The 18,076-nt window shown below is 41.4% G+C and overlaps 1 protein-coding gene across 1 annotated transcript in view; it reads right to left on the bottom strand.

The window, feature by feature from the left end:
• Positions 1-17,679, bottom strand: part of TGFBR1 (transforming growth factor beta receptor 1) — a 56,499-nt gene extending 38,820 nt beyond the window's left edge. The window contains exons 1-3 of the mRNA XM_025198309.1: positions 17,433-17,679; positions 14,844-15,086; positions 1,702-1,932 (exon numbers count right to left, since the gene is read on the bottom strand). Of these exons, the coding sequence (XP_025054094.1) occupies positions 1,702-1,932; positions 14,844-15,086; positions 17,433-17,574 (616 nt within the window). The 5' untranslated portion in view covers positions 17,575-17,679. The remainder of the gene's footprint in view (positions 1-1,701; positions 1,933-14,843; positions 15,087-17,432) is intronic.
• Between the last annotated feature and the right edge of the window lie 397 nt (positions 17,680-18,076).

Consider the following 18,076-nt stretch of genomic DNA (forward strand, 5'->3'; position numbering starts at 1 on the left):
CCTCAGAAGGCACTAGCTGCCGAGCCGGAAGGCATGGGTAGGGGGCCCAGCACGCTCCCCAGACCTGGAAGTGGACCAGAAATGCTTCTGGTCCACTTCCTGGTCTGCTGCCAAGCTCACTGGGGAGGCCTCCGTGCTCCAGTGGGACACGCTCCATTCGCCCAACCATCGCAGCGTTCATGAGCTGCTTGGTACCTTGAGATACGTAGAAAAAACATTTAAAGCTGTGTCTATATCCCAATCGATTCGGAGAGATTAAAAGGTATCCTGATTTGATTCGGAGAGTCAACCACCGAATCGGGCAGAATCTCCGCCGAATTGAAATCGGGGACCAAAACTTTGCACAGCCCTATTAGCTATTAAAATGCTTTAGTACCTAATACTATAATAAAAACTATGCTACATTTGGATTTGAAATACATACAGCAGAAAAGCAGCTCAAGTCTCAATATAGATAAAAGGATAGAATGTTACTGCACTAGTTTTTCCTCGTAGGCAAATAGCAAGTAGGAAAAAAGGTTAAAATGGACTAGGGAGAGAGAAGGATCAAGGGGGAGATGGAATCTAGCATCATAGAAACCTATTCAGAAATGAGATAATATTCACATCGTTAATGAAAGAAAAAGCAAGCTGTGTCCCTGGCGGGTTCATGCTAACAATATGACTACTCATAACAGAAAACCCAAGTCCTTGAAATGTGCTTTGCATCCTTGTGTAGGAGAAGTATAGGCTTGGAAGGAACCTTAACGATCATCTAGTCCAATCCCTTGCACAGCTGAAATACTTAAGTGATGTGGTCTTAAAGACACTTTACCATATAGTATAGTTCAGCAATTCTCAACCAAGGTCATGCAAAGTAGGAATTCATAGCATCAAGAACATTCTGTTCTGTTGTGGTCTTTGAGTTCTTTACAACACGAGAATTGCTCTATTATTTTTCTGTCAAAACAACAAGATGAAGCTAAATTGCTGGCATTTTCCAAGGGGTGCCTTGAGCATCACTGGTAGAATTTAATATATTACATTTAATGAAAAAAAACCATGAAGATGAAGCAGAAAAGCACCTCTGTATGAAAATTTATGATCTTACAAGAAAACTATTTATTTATTTTGTTAAGAAGTGGGATCCCTAGTCAGTTCTATAACAAATGTAATATTGGGAGCAAAATTTCAATTTTACAAATATTTCTTATTTGGACAGTCTCAGCTTGCCACAATGGAAGGAGGAACTGGGGACTTAGACTGAGATGCAGCTCCCGGTTGTTGTATGGATTTTCTGAACACAGGAGAAAATTAAAGCAAAGGAATTTGCATACTGAGCAGATAACTGAAGAAGTAGACATACATCAGTAACTATGCAGCAAAACTGAGCTAACTGGATAAGACAATCCTATTCCAATGTAAGGCTTAATTTGCATAGGCAAGTTAAAACAACTAGGCAGAATGTTAGCTATATGATCTTAGATTTGTTTCTATTTTCTAGGTAAATACTATAACAAGTAATATTTATATAATTAAAATAGATTTAATGACACAAATGTAACTGTACCTTTTCTTTAGACTTGTAGGAATAAGCGTGTCATAAATATCAAACAGGAAATACCCAAATGGAGACATTTACATTTTTTATTCCCATGTAAATAAATATATTCACAACCATTACATAGTGAAGTTATTAAAAAAATTAAAAATTTCACTTACCTTTATTGTCTGCAGCTATAAATCCAAGAATGTTTTCATGACGTAGCATAACAGTTTGATAAATTTCTGCCTCACGAAACCATGAGCGTTCTTCCCTTGAAGAGAATATTTTCACTGCTACTTCTTCTCCTCTCCATTTTCCTCGCCAGACTTCTCCAAAGCGACCTTTTCCAATGCTTTCTTGAAGTACTATGGTTCTCGCAATTGTTCTTTGAACAAGTAAGGGAAGACCTAAAATATTTAAGATTAAACAGTTAGTTGAAAAGATTCATTGTTTATGAAGCAAGGTTTACTGATGAAACGTGCTACAAGAGCTAAGCATAACACATGCCCTCTCTAACCACTACTTTTAGAATTCATATGAAATAAATTCCTAATTTGCCTTTGGAGATTGAAAACAACTTCTTACATATTCATCTACATGTCTGATAACCCTTAAAGGTCAGTAATGCAACTGCCAGATGTTTAATATTTTACTTTATTCTACAATTTTCATTTGTAATAAATAAAATGTGAAATTTTAAATTTCCCTTCATTTTCAAGTTATTAAAACTACTACTTCAGTCTGTTGGCTTCTTCATTAAATATAACACCACATGAAAAGACCTAGACATCATCATCACGAACAGCTCAAATGCTGAGAGAAGCAGTAGAGTAAAACTTTAAGTTAAAAAAAAAAAAAAAGGAATTTAAAAACTGTTGAAAACAAACCCATTATTGAAAAAGGGATTCTATCCTTACGTTAACTTTGGGTTTTATCTGAACATGCAACTATAGCCTATTCATCTCTGCATTGAAAGCTTCTCTATGTTCATCCAGTTTAGGGCTCCTGCTGTTTTTTTTCCAAAAAAGGTAGAGCCATACAAGATGTTGCATTTTTTTTTTCACATTTTCCCCATACAACTTTAAAATATAGAGCTGTTCATTAGATCAGGGTTTATACTCAAGCTTTCCCTGGCAAACATAAGCTTTTTCAATGTTTGTAAGATTTTTACATAGCCCAAATTATCTCATTTCTCTTCAGGAACTTTGTGCCAGTGTTTCGATAGGGTTGTTGTTTACAGCCAAGTGTGGATAACTTCACTGATAGCTTATAAAATGGCACTTAAAGGAAAAGTAAAAAGTTGGTCCAAGGCTCTTTGGTGCAGTTCTACAAGAGGTACCCGCCACTCTCAGGGATCTTCCAATATCTCATCAGATTGAAGGGGTGTACCTCACAGAAGTGTGGGCTTTGATCAGTCAAAGAATCTCACAAACAGCTAAAGAATCTGGATTCAAAGTTTCTCTTTTGATTTTCAAAACTTACTTGAAGAAGAAATTATTCACTAGAACTTCTATTACTGTTAAGCCCTTTTGGTTTTACTGGATAATCTCTACCAATTTGTAAAATTAGTCCACAGTTACCAACAAATAGTTACTACCAGACTATCCATGGCAAAGACCCAAATATGTCAAACAGCATGTTCACAACTAGTGCCCCAACAAAACACTGCTTCAGAGGAGATCACCCTATCCTAGGGGAAAAGACACATTTTGCACATTTTACCCATTAAGCTTCCCATACAAACTTTCTAAACCTTGCCTCTATTTTACCTAATGGAAATTCTTAACTTCGCTAAACTTTTTAAAATGCCAGAATGTCCAATAGTTTTAAAAATCACAACTTCAGAATGTTGTTCAACAACTTATCTGGTATAGCCAGCTAATATTCATACTTACTCCTCACCCATTTGCTCTCTCTCACCTATAAAATACTTTGTTTTTAAACTAACCCTTCCCTCTATAACCAGAAAACTTTTATTGTGCTATTCTGTGGGACTGCCACATTCCTGACTGCCAGCATTAACCAAAACATTTTCCAGTCACATGCTACACTGATATTTGGGGGTCTCTAGGGTAGAAACAGACATTTCATGACAGCATATTGGAGCCACCATAAGAATTTTTATGGCAGTACAAATGGTGAGCCAGACATCCCTAGCCTTCACCATGCCACATTGGTGGCTGCAACAAGAAGTAGTAACATTATGTTTCATTTTATTCTGGCAGATATCCATTTGCTCTGTGGTGGGAGAGTGTGGGCAGCCCAGTGCTGCCCACACTCTTTGGCTGCCCCAGGTGCTTGAGGGGCCTGTAGAACATGGGATGGGATCTCCATAAGCAGAGAAAGATTGTGTGGGTCCCTAGTGCCTGGGAAATCCCTGGTAACCCATGCCTCCATGCCATGCTGGGACTTGCATAATCCAACACCTCCACACTAGGATCCATACCAACCCATGCTTTATGCAGACGCATGGATCTGTGTAAGGCTGCCCAGGAGCCCCATACCTCCACACTGGAACCTGAGTAGACCCATGTCTCTATGTGAAGTGCAGGTCGAGAGAAGCACACCCAGCAACACCCCTCAAACATGCATTGCACAAACCAAAACTGCCAAATTTAAAACTGTCACAAGATATGTTCTGCTATAAAAGCAGCTTTTATCTCCGTTTATCCTTGCCAACACCTACTCCAGTGATTCTCAATGAAGGTACCACACAAGGTATAAGGAGATAAACATAGGTTCAGTCTTGGTCCTACCTGGCTAACCTCCTAGCCCCACTGCCCAGTCCCTCCACAATGAAGTAAGCACTGTAAAATATAAAATAGGTTTTTTAATTAGATGCCACTCAAGGTCACAAAATATATGGAAGGGTACATCAGGTCCAGTATGGTTGAAAACTACTGGTCTACCCTTTAGATACAGTATAAGAAACCAGACAGCCTACTACAGTATGCAGGATCTAACCCAATCCTGCTAACAGATACATATCCTTTAACAAATAAAACAACACAAATAATCTACAAACCATTCAAAATCTAGCGCTGCCTTTTTTTCTTAACCAAAACTAAAGGTAAGGTCCAAAAACTGAATAAGGGATTTTTTGCCTTTTTGATGCATTTTCCTCATCAGCTAGTGAACAGCAGGCAGGTTGTTTAGTGGAGAATTTTTCCACTTACCTGTTTAGTGCTAGATTAGTGCGATAAAGCCAACATCTCTGATAGAAACGGGTGTTCTTTCCACTTAAGCAGAAGAATCTTACACAGTTCTGTAGTTCCACATTTAAATATTTTGGTGCAGTGGCATATATGCACAGAACTCTGGTAGCTCATTTTTGCCTGCTTGTTCCATGATTTTTTTCTTTATTAACACAGTACTTATGTTGGTGCTGTGAGCCAGTGGCTCATAATTTTGCAACTACAGCTATCTTTACTGGTACCTGACTGTCAAAAGCATTAGCCAAAGGAATATGTTCCTGGAGGGTTGCCAACTACAGCAATTTATGGACAGTGCATAAGGGGCTAAAAATGCTTGTCCATAGACTCCACAAAAAAAAATGGAGCTATCCATAAAAAAAAATGAAGAAAACATGAGCTTGACTGAAGATCCATCATTAGAACAGGACTGGATGCAAGAAATATTGACAAGCAGACAGAACAGCATCACTTGCCTCTGAGCAGGAGCACAGCTCAGTGCTCCATTGGGGTTTTTAGCCCAGGGGATCCTCCACAGCTCCCCCCCTCCTGCCCTTCCAGGAATATGCTGACACTGTATCTTCCTGCCCTGCCTTTAATAGCCATTTGTGTTGAAGGTGAGCAGGGATGCATAGCCCTGGGCAGTCTGGGACACTGGACAGTCAAAGAAAGGGGAAGTGTAGCTGGGACACAGCAGTAGGACCAGGAGTGGGAAATTACTATTGCAACTGTAAGGAACACATTAGAGATCTTGGCATAAGTGCCTCCACCTTGCATATATCCTCCATTATGCAAAGACTGGAATTGCACGCTGGTGCTATAAATATGGACCTGAGTAACAGAAATTTTGGGTTAAGCTGCAAAAGCGTGGCTAGAAGCAGGAGGCCTCAAAAGCCCGTTTTTAAGGCCCCCTCTACACGTTACATTTTTGCCAAGATTACCATGTTAATAGCAAAATAAATAAGGGTGGTATGAAAGGAAAACAAGTCATAAAAATGTCTACACGCATTGTTTGCATAGTGCCTAAAAGTTAATGTGTAAACCAGTGGCCAAGAGCTCAGTGTCAGCTCAGCCAGATGCTGCAGGGAGGGAAAGCCAAAGGGCTTCCCCAGCTGGGGACTTTAAACCCCAAGTTGAACAAGCCCTGGCCAGGCAGCCCAGCATGAGAGAGAAGAGACAGTGCTTAAAGGAAGAAAAAAAAAAAAAGAGGGGGGCAAAAATGCTTCTGGCTGGCTGGATCTGGGGACTAAAAAAGGGTGCTAAAACAAGCTGCAATGTGCCCCCCACCAGGCTGACAATCAGGCAACCAGCTTGCAACTTGTCCGTTCAGGGGGAGCCCAGGATCACGATCCCAATCCCAAAATCATACACTTTGCCATGCATATGTAGTACGGTAGGATGCACAATTGTATCAGGGACCAAATCCCACTGGGCCTTTAAATGAACAACTGCCAGGGGCCTGAGTGACCACAACATGAGCATTTGAGGACAATTAGCTTGGTCAGCAAAGGAAAGAAAGTAGTTAACATGTCCATCTGAGCCAGATCAGATTAAACAGAGCCCAAAGCCTTTAAATTAGACAATCCAAATACTATATCATGTCTTATACATGTTAATAGGAATACTTGATGTAACCACATGCATTAGAGGTAGTTTGAATAGATGTATGCATGTTAGATTTCTTAGGTTGCTTAAAAGAAGAAAAAAATAAAAACACACCAGAAGAAAGCACCCTTGTCAATGAAAACCATAACTGAGTTAACCAAACTAAATTGATGGAACTGAACATTCCACCCTGGTGAAGGAAGCAGATAAGGAATCCTTCCTTCCAGATGTGTAAATGTCACAGAAACAAATACCAACTAAATGATGCTTTCCATATCATAGAACTGGTTCTATCAAGCCCCAAAAGTTTCAGTGAAACAAAGAAATTTGAATATAGCCTATCAAAATATAGATAAATGCATATAATTAATGACTGCGTATCTGTGGTTGTAAACCCAGGGAGTTTGACGAATAAGGTACTTGAGTTGTTGGAGAAACTGAACAACTAAACAAAAGCTCAGACATCCTGGGGTCCAGCCTACACCCATCCTCCCATGTGTGAATATATTTTTGCATTTCCATTGCCCGATCTGAATGCTAATTTGTCTTTCTAATAAAGCAATTCTCTTGATAAGAGACAGGCATGCACAATCTTTATTCCAGGGCCCCATCTGACAAAGTAAGATCCCTTTGTACTAATTTGGGGATAGACAGCTTCCCTTCACAATGGTTGACAGTACTGATGCTTCAATGTACGATCAAACAGAAGAATTGAGACACAGGTTAAAACAATTTTTAGCTGCTGTTCTTAGTTCTGTGTACTTCTGTACTTTTCATTTCCTTGATAAAACCCTGCTTATGTTATGCAGGTTCAGCTATAGTTATATTCTACTGTGGTAACTGTGTATTCCTTTTTTGTATACCCTCATTAGTACACAGGTTTGGAGGGCTACTTGTGACCTCTTTTACTGTTTGTGCGCCAAGGTCTTAATGTTTGCGGGTAACTTTTGGCTTGTATGAGGTGACAGAGATCCCAAACAGCAGCCTTGAGCAAGTCTCCCTTCCCAACACACCAAGCTAGGTGGTAGCTCTTATTTTAGCGTCACTTTTATTAACATTTTTCCCACCCAAGAGAAAAGGTATTTAAATGATCTGCTTCTCTTAATTTGATTATTACTATTTCCCATGTTTTACTAACCAATATATCATATTTTCTTATTCAATGCTGTCATGAAGCAGATTAAAGCCCCTTTTCCATCATACATATTATTAGGCACAGAGCTGTGCCTACAGGGCCTTCTGACAATCATTTTTCACCTTCAGCAACAACTAGGTGAGGCTTTCCTTGGTTTATCACTAAAAAGTTCTGCACACTGGAAGGCTGTTAGGAACTCGTTCTATCCATACTCCTAGACACTTATTTGAGCCATAAAGTTAATGAGCCAAATAAGACCCCAAGGGAAATTTTCTTCTTAAAGATAAGGATTTTGCATTATATGAAGTGAGACAATCCAACCCAATGTTTCTCAAACAGGGTGCCAGGTGAGAGAAAATAAGCAGATAAGCATGGGCTCAGGTTTGTCCCTACCTGGCCTGTCCCCCATCCCTACTGCCTGCCCCTTCTGCAAGGAGGTATGCACTTTAATATATAAATTAGTTTTTGAAACTGGGTGCCACTCAATTCAGAAAAGTTTTGGAGGGGTGACTTGAGTACAGCGAGGTTAAGAATCACTGATCCAACCTCTCCCATCCAGGCCAGTTTTGTGCTCGGGTTTTGTATAAGCACTAAACCCAAGTTCCCTGGCTAACACAATTCTACATGCAGGAAACTGGCTTATTCTGTGGTTGCTGGCACTTTGCTTTCCTTCTCACGTAGTGTCTTAGTTCTCAAAAATCTTTGTCCCCAGCTCATCTTTCTGCAAGAAAAGTTAACCAGAATTTTCTTGTACTGCCTCCCTTTACATTTCATGGAAGCACTTCTGGTTCACAGCAGTCAGGCTTCTAGTCATTTAATCTCTCATTGCTCCAGATTGGGAGTAAAATTTGCAGCTGGATTTCCTAATTTGTCCAAGTGCTCTACAGCTGCTATTTCAGGTGTTTCCATCCCAACTCAGTAAATCACTGTTATGCCTTCATAGAAGTTCTCCCCATGCTGCTGCTGTTCTTTTTCTGAAGCCCCCAATTCCTATTTTAATTAATTTTGCCAAGTTTCTAGTCGCATCAGGTCTTGCTTTGTTTCCTTTTGGTCATCTTTGAATTCTGCTAGCTAATCCATTATGTGTTCTACCTTTACTCAAGAAAAATACTAATCCTCTCTCCTTGGGAATGGAACACACTTGCAAAACACCACTACTACTCATTCCGATGTGAGCTAGTTAGATTTTCAGGGTCTTGTGGGATGCTTTTATGATGGAAGAAATCAATTATAGTCATGTATTTTTGTGATGCCATTCTACATACTTTGAGAAGCAAGAAAGTCCAATTTTTCTGAACCCAGCAGAAATCAAAAGCTTTTTTTTGTTTGTTTGTTTGCTTTTATTGATGCTTCCAACCTTTTTTCAGGAGAACACTTACCCAAAATGTTCAGTCATGCTAATAGGATTTTTCTTGCTATGTCTAGAACTTATTTTGCTCTTTCTGTGACATTTTTTGCTACTTCTGTCACAAAAACAAACAGCTACAATCAGATAAATCCACAAACAGCTTAGTTTTCTCACTGACCCTGCATAATCAGTATATTGTGCAGTGGTTCTGATCATCTACAAAAAGGAGCCAAAAACTCTCTCATATTTATCCTGACAGGCAGGTAAAAATTAAACCTTTTTCAAACTTGTGAATATAAGCCACAAGCCCCACACATAAGGCCCATTTACCAATTGTAATTTTGAGGCAATGGTAAGAGGGATTGTGATAAGAAAGGTATACAAGATTATTGATAGTGCAAGAGCAAAGCAATAATATTCTTAAATTGTTGCCCTGCAAATATTTAATGTGTGGCACTCATAGCCACAAGACAGTGATGCCAAAATCCTAGAAAGTTAAGAGCATTTGATGTATGCATAATAAAGACATCTAGATCTATTAGATAGGTTATGAATATTTTTATAAGGAATTCTCTCTCTCTCATCCTTTGGGCAAAAGACAAACACTGATCAAGGTTAAGAAGCAGACTTTCCTAAAGACAAGTTATTCCATATTTCTATGGAAGATTTTTTATTTTTTGCACCTTTTTAGCATCTGTTTCTGGCCACTGCTTAAACAGAACACTGGAGTAGATATTCCACGAGTCCGGTTCAATGTGGCAATTCCTATGCTTTTATGACTAAACTATTTTCCTGTCACTCTTCTTAAAGATCCATCTGCAAGTATGAAAAGAACTCAAGTGGTCTCTTCATTTGCATCTGGAGACAAAGGGTATTCAAGTATCTCTCTCATGGCAACCGTCCCTGGCCTTTCCAGAGCTAGATTTGGCACTAGAATTCCCACTCTATGGGCAGATCAATTCATGGGCATTTTCATAAGTGAGCCTCTGCCATTCCAGAGACCTGTGTAAAAGTACAAAGTCGAAGAACAGAGTAAGGGCAGATAAGAAAGCAGAAAGAGGGATTACTAAACAGCCAACATATCAACAAAGGCAAGATCAAGAAGAATCTTTGTGGCTTTCTTTGCAAATTCTGTACTTCTCAGCCTATGTACTATTTCCCTAGCAGTGCCAGTCACAGAGACCTGTACAAAGTTTCTTGATACCCATCTTGACCTATCTAAAGTTTGTAGCTTCAGACAGAGGAATTAACTTTGTGACCTTAATATATTTTTTAAACAGAATATATTATAAAGTTTACATAAACTATTTGCAATTATACTTGATACATTTTTATCTGTTAAAAAGGTTTAAGTGTACAAAAGAAGTTCATTTATATTGTAACTTCATGAAGACTGCTTGAACGACTTGAACGGTAGTTTCATTCACTGTGTTCCCAAAGTGGATATACAGTTCTCCTCTGTTACAAAAGAAGCATCATATATGGCCTCCCCTGGAATCTGGGGCATGGCTAGTGGTGGGCAGTGTCTGTTACCAAATCCAGGCCCCAGTGGGAATGGCCCTCACTGGAAGGGGAGCAAGCAAGAGTTGTGCTAACACAGTTCCAATCACCCCGTGGCCACTTGTGCCACAGCAAGCAGCTGCTTGGACCAGGGCAGCCTGCCCTACTACCATCACTGCTGCCATGGTTGTTGCCACTGGCCCCACAGTTCCGGCCCATCAAGGAGTCCCGATGGTATGCACCTACACCAGGGCATGGGGAGAGCTTGATACCCCTGTGCTACAGCTACAAGTAGATTTGACAGGGAAGACTAAACAAAGAAAAGACGTGAAGGAAAGTGCTGCAAGCTATTACAACCTTGGGTATTCTAGTATTTGCAGGAATCAGCTAAACTAGAGGTAGCATAGGCAATAATTTCTTCTAAAATTCTCTAGTGTTGACAAAAAGAAATCACAAATGGTCTTTAAATACTGAGTGAACTTAGAATCAATCTGTAAGTTTCCAGGACTTACTCTTTTTGCTCCCTTACCCATTCATCCTCAAACAGTATGTACTTACACAAATCTTAATGATTATAGATAGGGCTCTGAGAAAATTGCGGATTTCCTGTAAAAAGCTTGTGGCACATGCGCAGGAAAAGTATCATTTTTCACGGAATATTCACGGAACTAACACTGATCTTGGCAAATGGGTCCTGGTAGTTCCATGAATATTCTGTGAAAATTATCCTTTACCCGTGCATGTGTGGCAGGCAGGAACACAGTCAGAGGCAGTGGAAGGCCAGGGCTAAAGGAGCTTAGCCCCTTCAAACGCGGAGCAGCGCAAAGGGCCACAGGGCAGCTTGGGTGTGGACTCCAAGCAGCTGCAGCAGCGGGGAAAGGGGTGTGCACGGACAGACACGAAGCCTGCATGCAGCCAGGATTGCAACCAAGCCCCCCGCATCCCCATGCTCTCCCAGGGGAGGTTTATAGATTTCATGGACATTAGGGCTGGAAGAGACCTCATGAGATCATCAGATCCAGACCCCTGACTCCAGGAAGATAAGCATGCAAGCATTTCTTAAAGGTAGTTATTGTAGAGTATTCAACAACTCCAGTGTACTTCACAGTAACTTACTCATATGCCCATGTTCGCAAGCTTCACTTGAGCAGACCCACCTCTATGTAGAAAGCAGCATGGAGATTCAGTTGAGTTCAACCTTAACCCCTCTCCTGGAGAAGGGTGTCAAGATGTTTCAGTCTTACTCAAAATAATCTAATAACAAGCTATATTGACTTCATTTCACCAAAACAAACAAAAAACAAAACAAAAACATAAGCAGCCAACAAAAAAACCCTACATACAGCTATTCAGCAGTCTAATTATTCTGTTGGCATGTACAGGATTTCTTGTGGATACATAATTATTAGGGGTGGACCAGTAAAGATCTTTTGGGCAGATACCAATGGCCAATTATTAACACGCCGTATCAGCTGATACCAATCTGACTGCCATTATGCAGCCCAGCAGCTTGGAGAGCAGCGCCTGACTGGCAAGTCTGTTGTGGGGTGGGAAGGGGCATGAAGGACTTGGGTCCAAGTAAATACAGCATTGCTTTGCATCACAGAACATTAGGCTTGGAAGGGAGCTCAGAAGGTCATCTCAAGGCAGGACCATCCCCAGCCAGATCATTCCAGACAGGGCTTTGTTGAGCTGGGCCTTAAAAACCTCCAAGGATAGAAATCCCACCACCTCTCTAGGTACCTCTTTCCAGTGCTTCACCACCCTCCTAGTGAGAAAGTGTTTCCTTACTATCCAGCCTAAACCTCTCTTGCTGGAACTTGAGACCATTGCTCCTTGTTTTGTCATCTTCCACTACTGAGAACAGTCTAGCTCCATCTTCTTTGGAACCACCCTTCAGGTAGTTAAAGGCTGCTATCAAATCCTCCCTCAGCCTTTTCTGCAGACTAAATAAACCCAGTTCCCTCAGCCTCTTCTCAGAAGTCAAGTGTCCCAGCCCCCTGTTTTCACTGCCCTCTGCCGGACTCTCTCCAACTTGCCCACAACCTTTCTGTAGTGGGGGGCCCAAAACTGGACCCAGTACTCCAGATGTGGCCTCACCAATGCAGAATAGGTGGAATAATTATTTCCACTGATCTGCTGGCAACACTCCTAATAAGGCAGCCCAGTGTGATGTTAGCCTTCTTGGCAACAAGAACACACTGTTGGCTCATATTCAGCTTACTGTCCACTGTAACCCCCAGGTCCTTTCCTGCAGAGCTGCTGCTTAGCTAGTTGGTCCCCAGCACATAGCAGTGCATGGGACTGTTCTGCCCCAAGTGCTGGACTTTGCATTTGTCCTTACTGAACCTCATGAGATTTCTTTTGGTCCAATCCTGCAAGTTGTCTAGGTCACTCTGAACCCACTCTTCAGTGTACCTACTACACCCCCCACCAGCTTGGTGTCATCCACAGACTTGCTTAGGGTGCAATCCCATCCCATTTTCCAGATCATTAATGAAGATACTGAACAAAACCAGCCCCAGGATCAAACCCTGGGGCATTCATAAATTCATAGCTGTTAGGGGCTGGAAGAGATTTTACTAAATCATCAGGTCCAGCTACCCTGCACTTAGGCAGGAAAGACTGCTGGGATCAGATGACCCCAGCAAGATGGGCATCAAGGAGCTTTTTGAAGATTGCCAGGGTGGATGACTGTACCACCACTGGGGGGAGTCTGTTCCAAGCCCTTGGTACTTGACTTTGTAAAGAAGTTTTTCCTTATGTCTAGCTTGAAGCAAATCCTCAATCAGCTTGTGCCCATTATTTCTTGTCCTCCCCTGAGGGGCCTTGGTGAACAGATGGTCCCCCAGACCCTGATGTACTCCCTTGATGTACAAACATGATCTGGAATCAAACAGAATCCAGTGCTTACAGGATGCCAACAAGTCCCCTCCGAGTCTTCTCTTCTCCAGGCTGAACAGTTCCATGTCTTTCAGCCTCTCCTCAAATGACCTGGTTTCCAGGCCTCTAAATCATGTGCATAGCCCTCCTTTGGACTCTCTCAAGCTTCTTCACATCCTTCCTGAAGTGCAGCACCCAGAACTGGACAAAGTGGATACCACTGGGTACCATCTGCCAATCAGACCTTGAGCCATTGATCACCACCCATTGAGCATGACAATCTAGCCAACTTTCTATCTACCTTACGGTCCATTCATCCAACCCATACTTCCTCAGTGTGCTTGCATGAGTGCTGTGAAAGATCATATCAAAAGCCCTGCTAAAGTCAAGGTATATCATGTCCACTGCTTTCTCCCCATCCACAGAGCCAGTCATCTCATCGTAGAAGGCAATAAGGTCAGTCAGGCATGACTTGCCCTTGGTGAATCCATGCCAACTGTTCCCGATTGCTTTCTTCTCCTCCAAGTGCTTCAAAATGGACTCCTTGAGGACCAGCTCCATGATTTTTGTGGGGACTGAGGTGAGGCTGACTAGTCTGTAGTTCCTCATCAGCCTCACCTCAGTCCCTATGTGGAACACTAGCTCAAGGTCTCAAATGAATTCGTGCTGAGGAAGTGGATCACACCGAACACCTACAACCACTATTAGCAACCTTGTTAGGATTATGTCAGTAGCAGCTAATGACTAGATAAGCACAGATACTGCGACCCTCATTCCCTAGGAAAGATCCCCCTTTAAGTCAGAATTGAGAAACCAATTTGCTGGAAATGCTGCACTACAGCTTTTCACATCATGTCTGTTTTGTAAATAAGAGATTTTTGTGAGAATTGTTAATGTAGTACCTTTTACAAGGAGTAAGGTCACTAAGTGCTATGTAAAATTCAGAATACTTTAGATTATGACAGTTTTAAATACAAGTCAAATTTCAAATGTCAATTTTAACTTTTTATTTAACTAAAAACATAGATGCATATACTCTATAAAGGAATTAGAAGCAGTTAATCTTTCAGTAATATTTAGTAAAGCCCTCAGACAAAATATTGAAGAACTCTAAACATGTAACAGAGGAAACCATCCGTGTACAAGCATGCTCTCAAAGTAATAAGCAACCATGATCCAATTTAACCTTTTTAGAAATATTTTTACTATATACCTTAAAATCAGAAGAAAAAGCTGTTTTCTAATCAAATGCATTCTCTCCAATTATGCAAACTTAGTAATTCTAAATAAGACCATTGCCTTTCCTTTTTCATGTCCTTGCAACAAGGTATTTAGAAGAATTCACAGATTTATTGGAATCTGACAGGGCTGCGCCATAAGTGCTTCTGCTGTGGCCCAATACGACCACTAGCAATATACAGAACCATCTAAATCTTCACCCTCAAAAAATTAAATTTGAAAACTTCAGTCTAATTACAGATGACATAGCCCAAGTTACTTCTGTGCAAGTCTACAGCAGAGTGACCTCTCCTTTCCTCTACATACTCCATTGCAAAGTTTAACTCGATTTCACTTGGCTTTTGGGAGGAAAAAAAAATGCTTAATCAATTAAACTAAGTACTTTAAAAAACAAATGTAACATTCTGAATTCATTACCTGACCCAGAGCCTGAAGTAGTCATATCGTAAATTAAGTCTTTTAAAGTAGTTCCTTCTGATATAAAGGGACGATCCAATGAGGGATCTTCTTCACTTGGTACACGATGGTGAATGACTGTACGATTATGGCAGATATACAGAATTAACATTAATGAAATGCAAACAAAGCATACTGGTCCAGCAATGACAGCAGCCAATTCCACAGGTCCTAGACTAGACGCAGGTTTTGCTGGAGTAGGGCCTAAACATGGGGGTTTAAAAAAAAAAAGTGTTACTGTTTAGTAACAGCAAGTTAGATCCAAGATAAAGAAAGAAAGGATCACCAACACACATACAGATCGTCCCTTCTAGGCAGCACAGTATGACAAAGTGGTAAGTAAAGCTTATAGGAGCAGGTCATGTCAGACCAACCTGATTGCCTTTTATAATCAGGTCACAAAAGCATTGGATGCAGGTGTCGCCGTGGATGTAGTCTTTCTGGCCTTCAGCAAGGTCTTTGACACTGTCTCCCACCCCATCCTCATTAAAAAATTAGGCGACTGTGGCATCGATGCCTACACGGTCAGATGGATTGCTAATTGGCTGAAGGGTTGTACTCGGAGGGTGGTGGTGGATGGGTCATATTCGACCTGGGGGGAAGTGGGCAGTGGAGTCCCCCAGGGTTCGGTCCTTGTGCCCGCCCGCACCGTTCAATTTCTTTTATCAGCGATTTGGACGACGGGGTGAAAAGCAACCTGTTCAAATTTGCTGATGATACCAAAATTTGGGGTGAGGTGGGCACGCTAGTAGGGAGGGAAAGACTGCAGCAAGACCTGGATAGGTTGCAAGGGTGGGCTAACAAAAACAGGATGCGCTTCAATACTGAAAAGTGCAGGGTACTGCACATGGGCAGTAGTAACCAGCAGCACACTTATAAGATGGGAAACTCCCTTCTTGAGAGCACAGAGGCAGAAAGGGATCTTGGAGTCATCACTGACTCCAAGATGAACATGAGCCGACAATGCGAGGTCACGGTCAGCAGGGCTAACCGGACCCCATCGTGCATCCACAGGTACATCTCAAGTAGGGCCAAGGAGGTGATCCTCCCCCTCTACACGACACTGGTCAGGCCGCAGCTGGAGAACTGCGTCCAGTTCTGGGCACCCCACTTCAAGAGGGATGTGGACAACATTGAGAGGATCCAGAGGAGGGCCACCCGCATGATCTGGGGACAGCAGGGCAGACCCCACAATGAGAGGCTACGGGACCTGAACGTGTTCAGCCTTCACAAGAGAAGACTGAGGGGGGACCTTGTGACCGTCTATAAACTCACTAGGGGGGACCAGAAGGGTTTGGGGATAACAAGGAATAACAGCCACAAGTTGTTGGAGAGTAGGTTTAGATTAGACATCCGTAGGAACTACTTCAGTTAGGGCGGCTAGGACCTGGAACCAGCTTCCAAGAGAAGTGGTGCTGGCTCCTACCCTGGGGGTCTTTAAGAAGCGGCTCGATGCCTACCTGGCTGGGGTCACTTGAGCCCAGTTTCCCTCCTGCCCAGGCAGGGGGTCGGACTTGAAGATCTACAAGGTCCCTTCTGACCCTACTTCTATGATTCTATGAAAGCTAATTACACTCTATCATGCATTAGCAGGTGCATCACAAATAGGTCTAAGGAAGTGATACTTCCCCTCTATGCGGCATTGGTAAGGCTGCAGCTGGAGTACTGCATCCAGTTTTGGGCATACTTCAAGAAGGATGTGGATAACCTTGAGTGGGTCCAGAGGAGGGCTACTCGTATGGTTAGGGGCCTGCAGGTAAGGCTCTACGCGGAGAGATTGAGAGACCTGGATCTCTCCAGCCTCCACAAGAGAAGGCCGAAAGGTGATCTTGTGGCCATCTACAAATTCATGGGGGGGGAGGAGGGGCAGCAAGGAATAGGAGATACTTCATTTATCAGGGCTTCCCTTAGGGTAACTAGAAACAATGGCCACAAACTGATAGAGAGCTGATTTAGATTGGACATCAGAAATAACTTATTCACAGTAAGGGTTACCAGAATCTGGAATGGGCTTCCAAGGTAGGTGGTGCTCTCCCCTATCCTGGGGGTCTTTAAGAGAAGGTTAGACAAGCACCTGGTCGGGGTCATCTGACCCCAGCGCTCTTTCCTGCCCAGGGTAGGGGGTCAGACTTCTACTGAGGTCCCTTCCAACCCTAAAAATCTATAAAGGGTTTATTTTAATGCTAGTGGAAGTATATTTTATTTCATACTGGTTTTTGTGTTCTTTTGGCATATTTATTTTAGCAAGATATTTTTTTGAGTCCAGACTGTTGCAGGTCTGCAAAAGTCAACAGTATATCATGCAGACAAAAACATTTTTATTCAGTTAGAAAAATATATACATATAGTTAATGCAAGCAACTTGGCATTATGATGCAAAGGATTTTTTAAATTTTAATAGCACTTAATAGTATATTTATTTCTTGATCTAAAATTTCAGAATGATATTCATTAAGTCTAATATATGTCTTTAACCTTCATTCTTATACCAAACTTTGTTTATTTTGTTGCACGCTTAAAAAAACAAAAAACAAAAAGCAAACATTTTACCTGGTGTTGGAATTGGAAGATCTAGTTTATTGCAGAGGTCTTTATCACAGCAATGAGGATTAGTAATAACTCCATCTCTTGAAGAGGGAGCACAAACAAATGGCCTGTCTCGGGGAATCAGGTCAGTTTCTGCTATGCACATGCTATTGTGTATGACTTTGTCTACAGTCCGTGTCACTGAGGTAAAGCAGAGCCCATCTGTCACACACGTGAAGTTGTCTTTTGTACAGAGATGACAATAACACTGTAATGCTGTATTTAAAAAAAAAAAAAAGGTTTTAGTGTTAGTTATGTGAATTTCTGCTAGATCATTTTGTAATACTAACAAAGTGGAGGCTTTATGCGATTTTCTAAACTTTCGGTACCTATTTACATATTTTTGGAACATAATAGAATGCTTCTTCAACGAACTAAAAAAAATAAAGATATGGGAGGGGGAAGAAAGTCAGACTTATAAAGGGGACATTGACTCTATTTACATAAAGTCAAATAGAGAAGATAAATCTCTCCGAAAACAAACAGTCAGACAATAAGCGTTCATTTAAGATCTGAAAGTTAAAAAAAGAAAGATTAAAAAAAAATACAATTTACTATGATGTGTAATATTACATAATGTATCCTCCAAAGCATTTAGGATCCATTCC

The sequence above is a fragment of the Alligator sinensis genome, unplaced genomic scaffold (genome assembly GCF_000455745.1).
Source record: "Alligator sinensis unplaced genomic scaffold, ASM45574v1 scaffold428_1, whole genome shotgun sequence".
NCBI lineage: Eukaryota > Metazoa > Chordata > Crocodylia > Alligatoridae > Alligator > Alligator sinensis.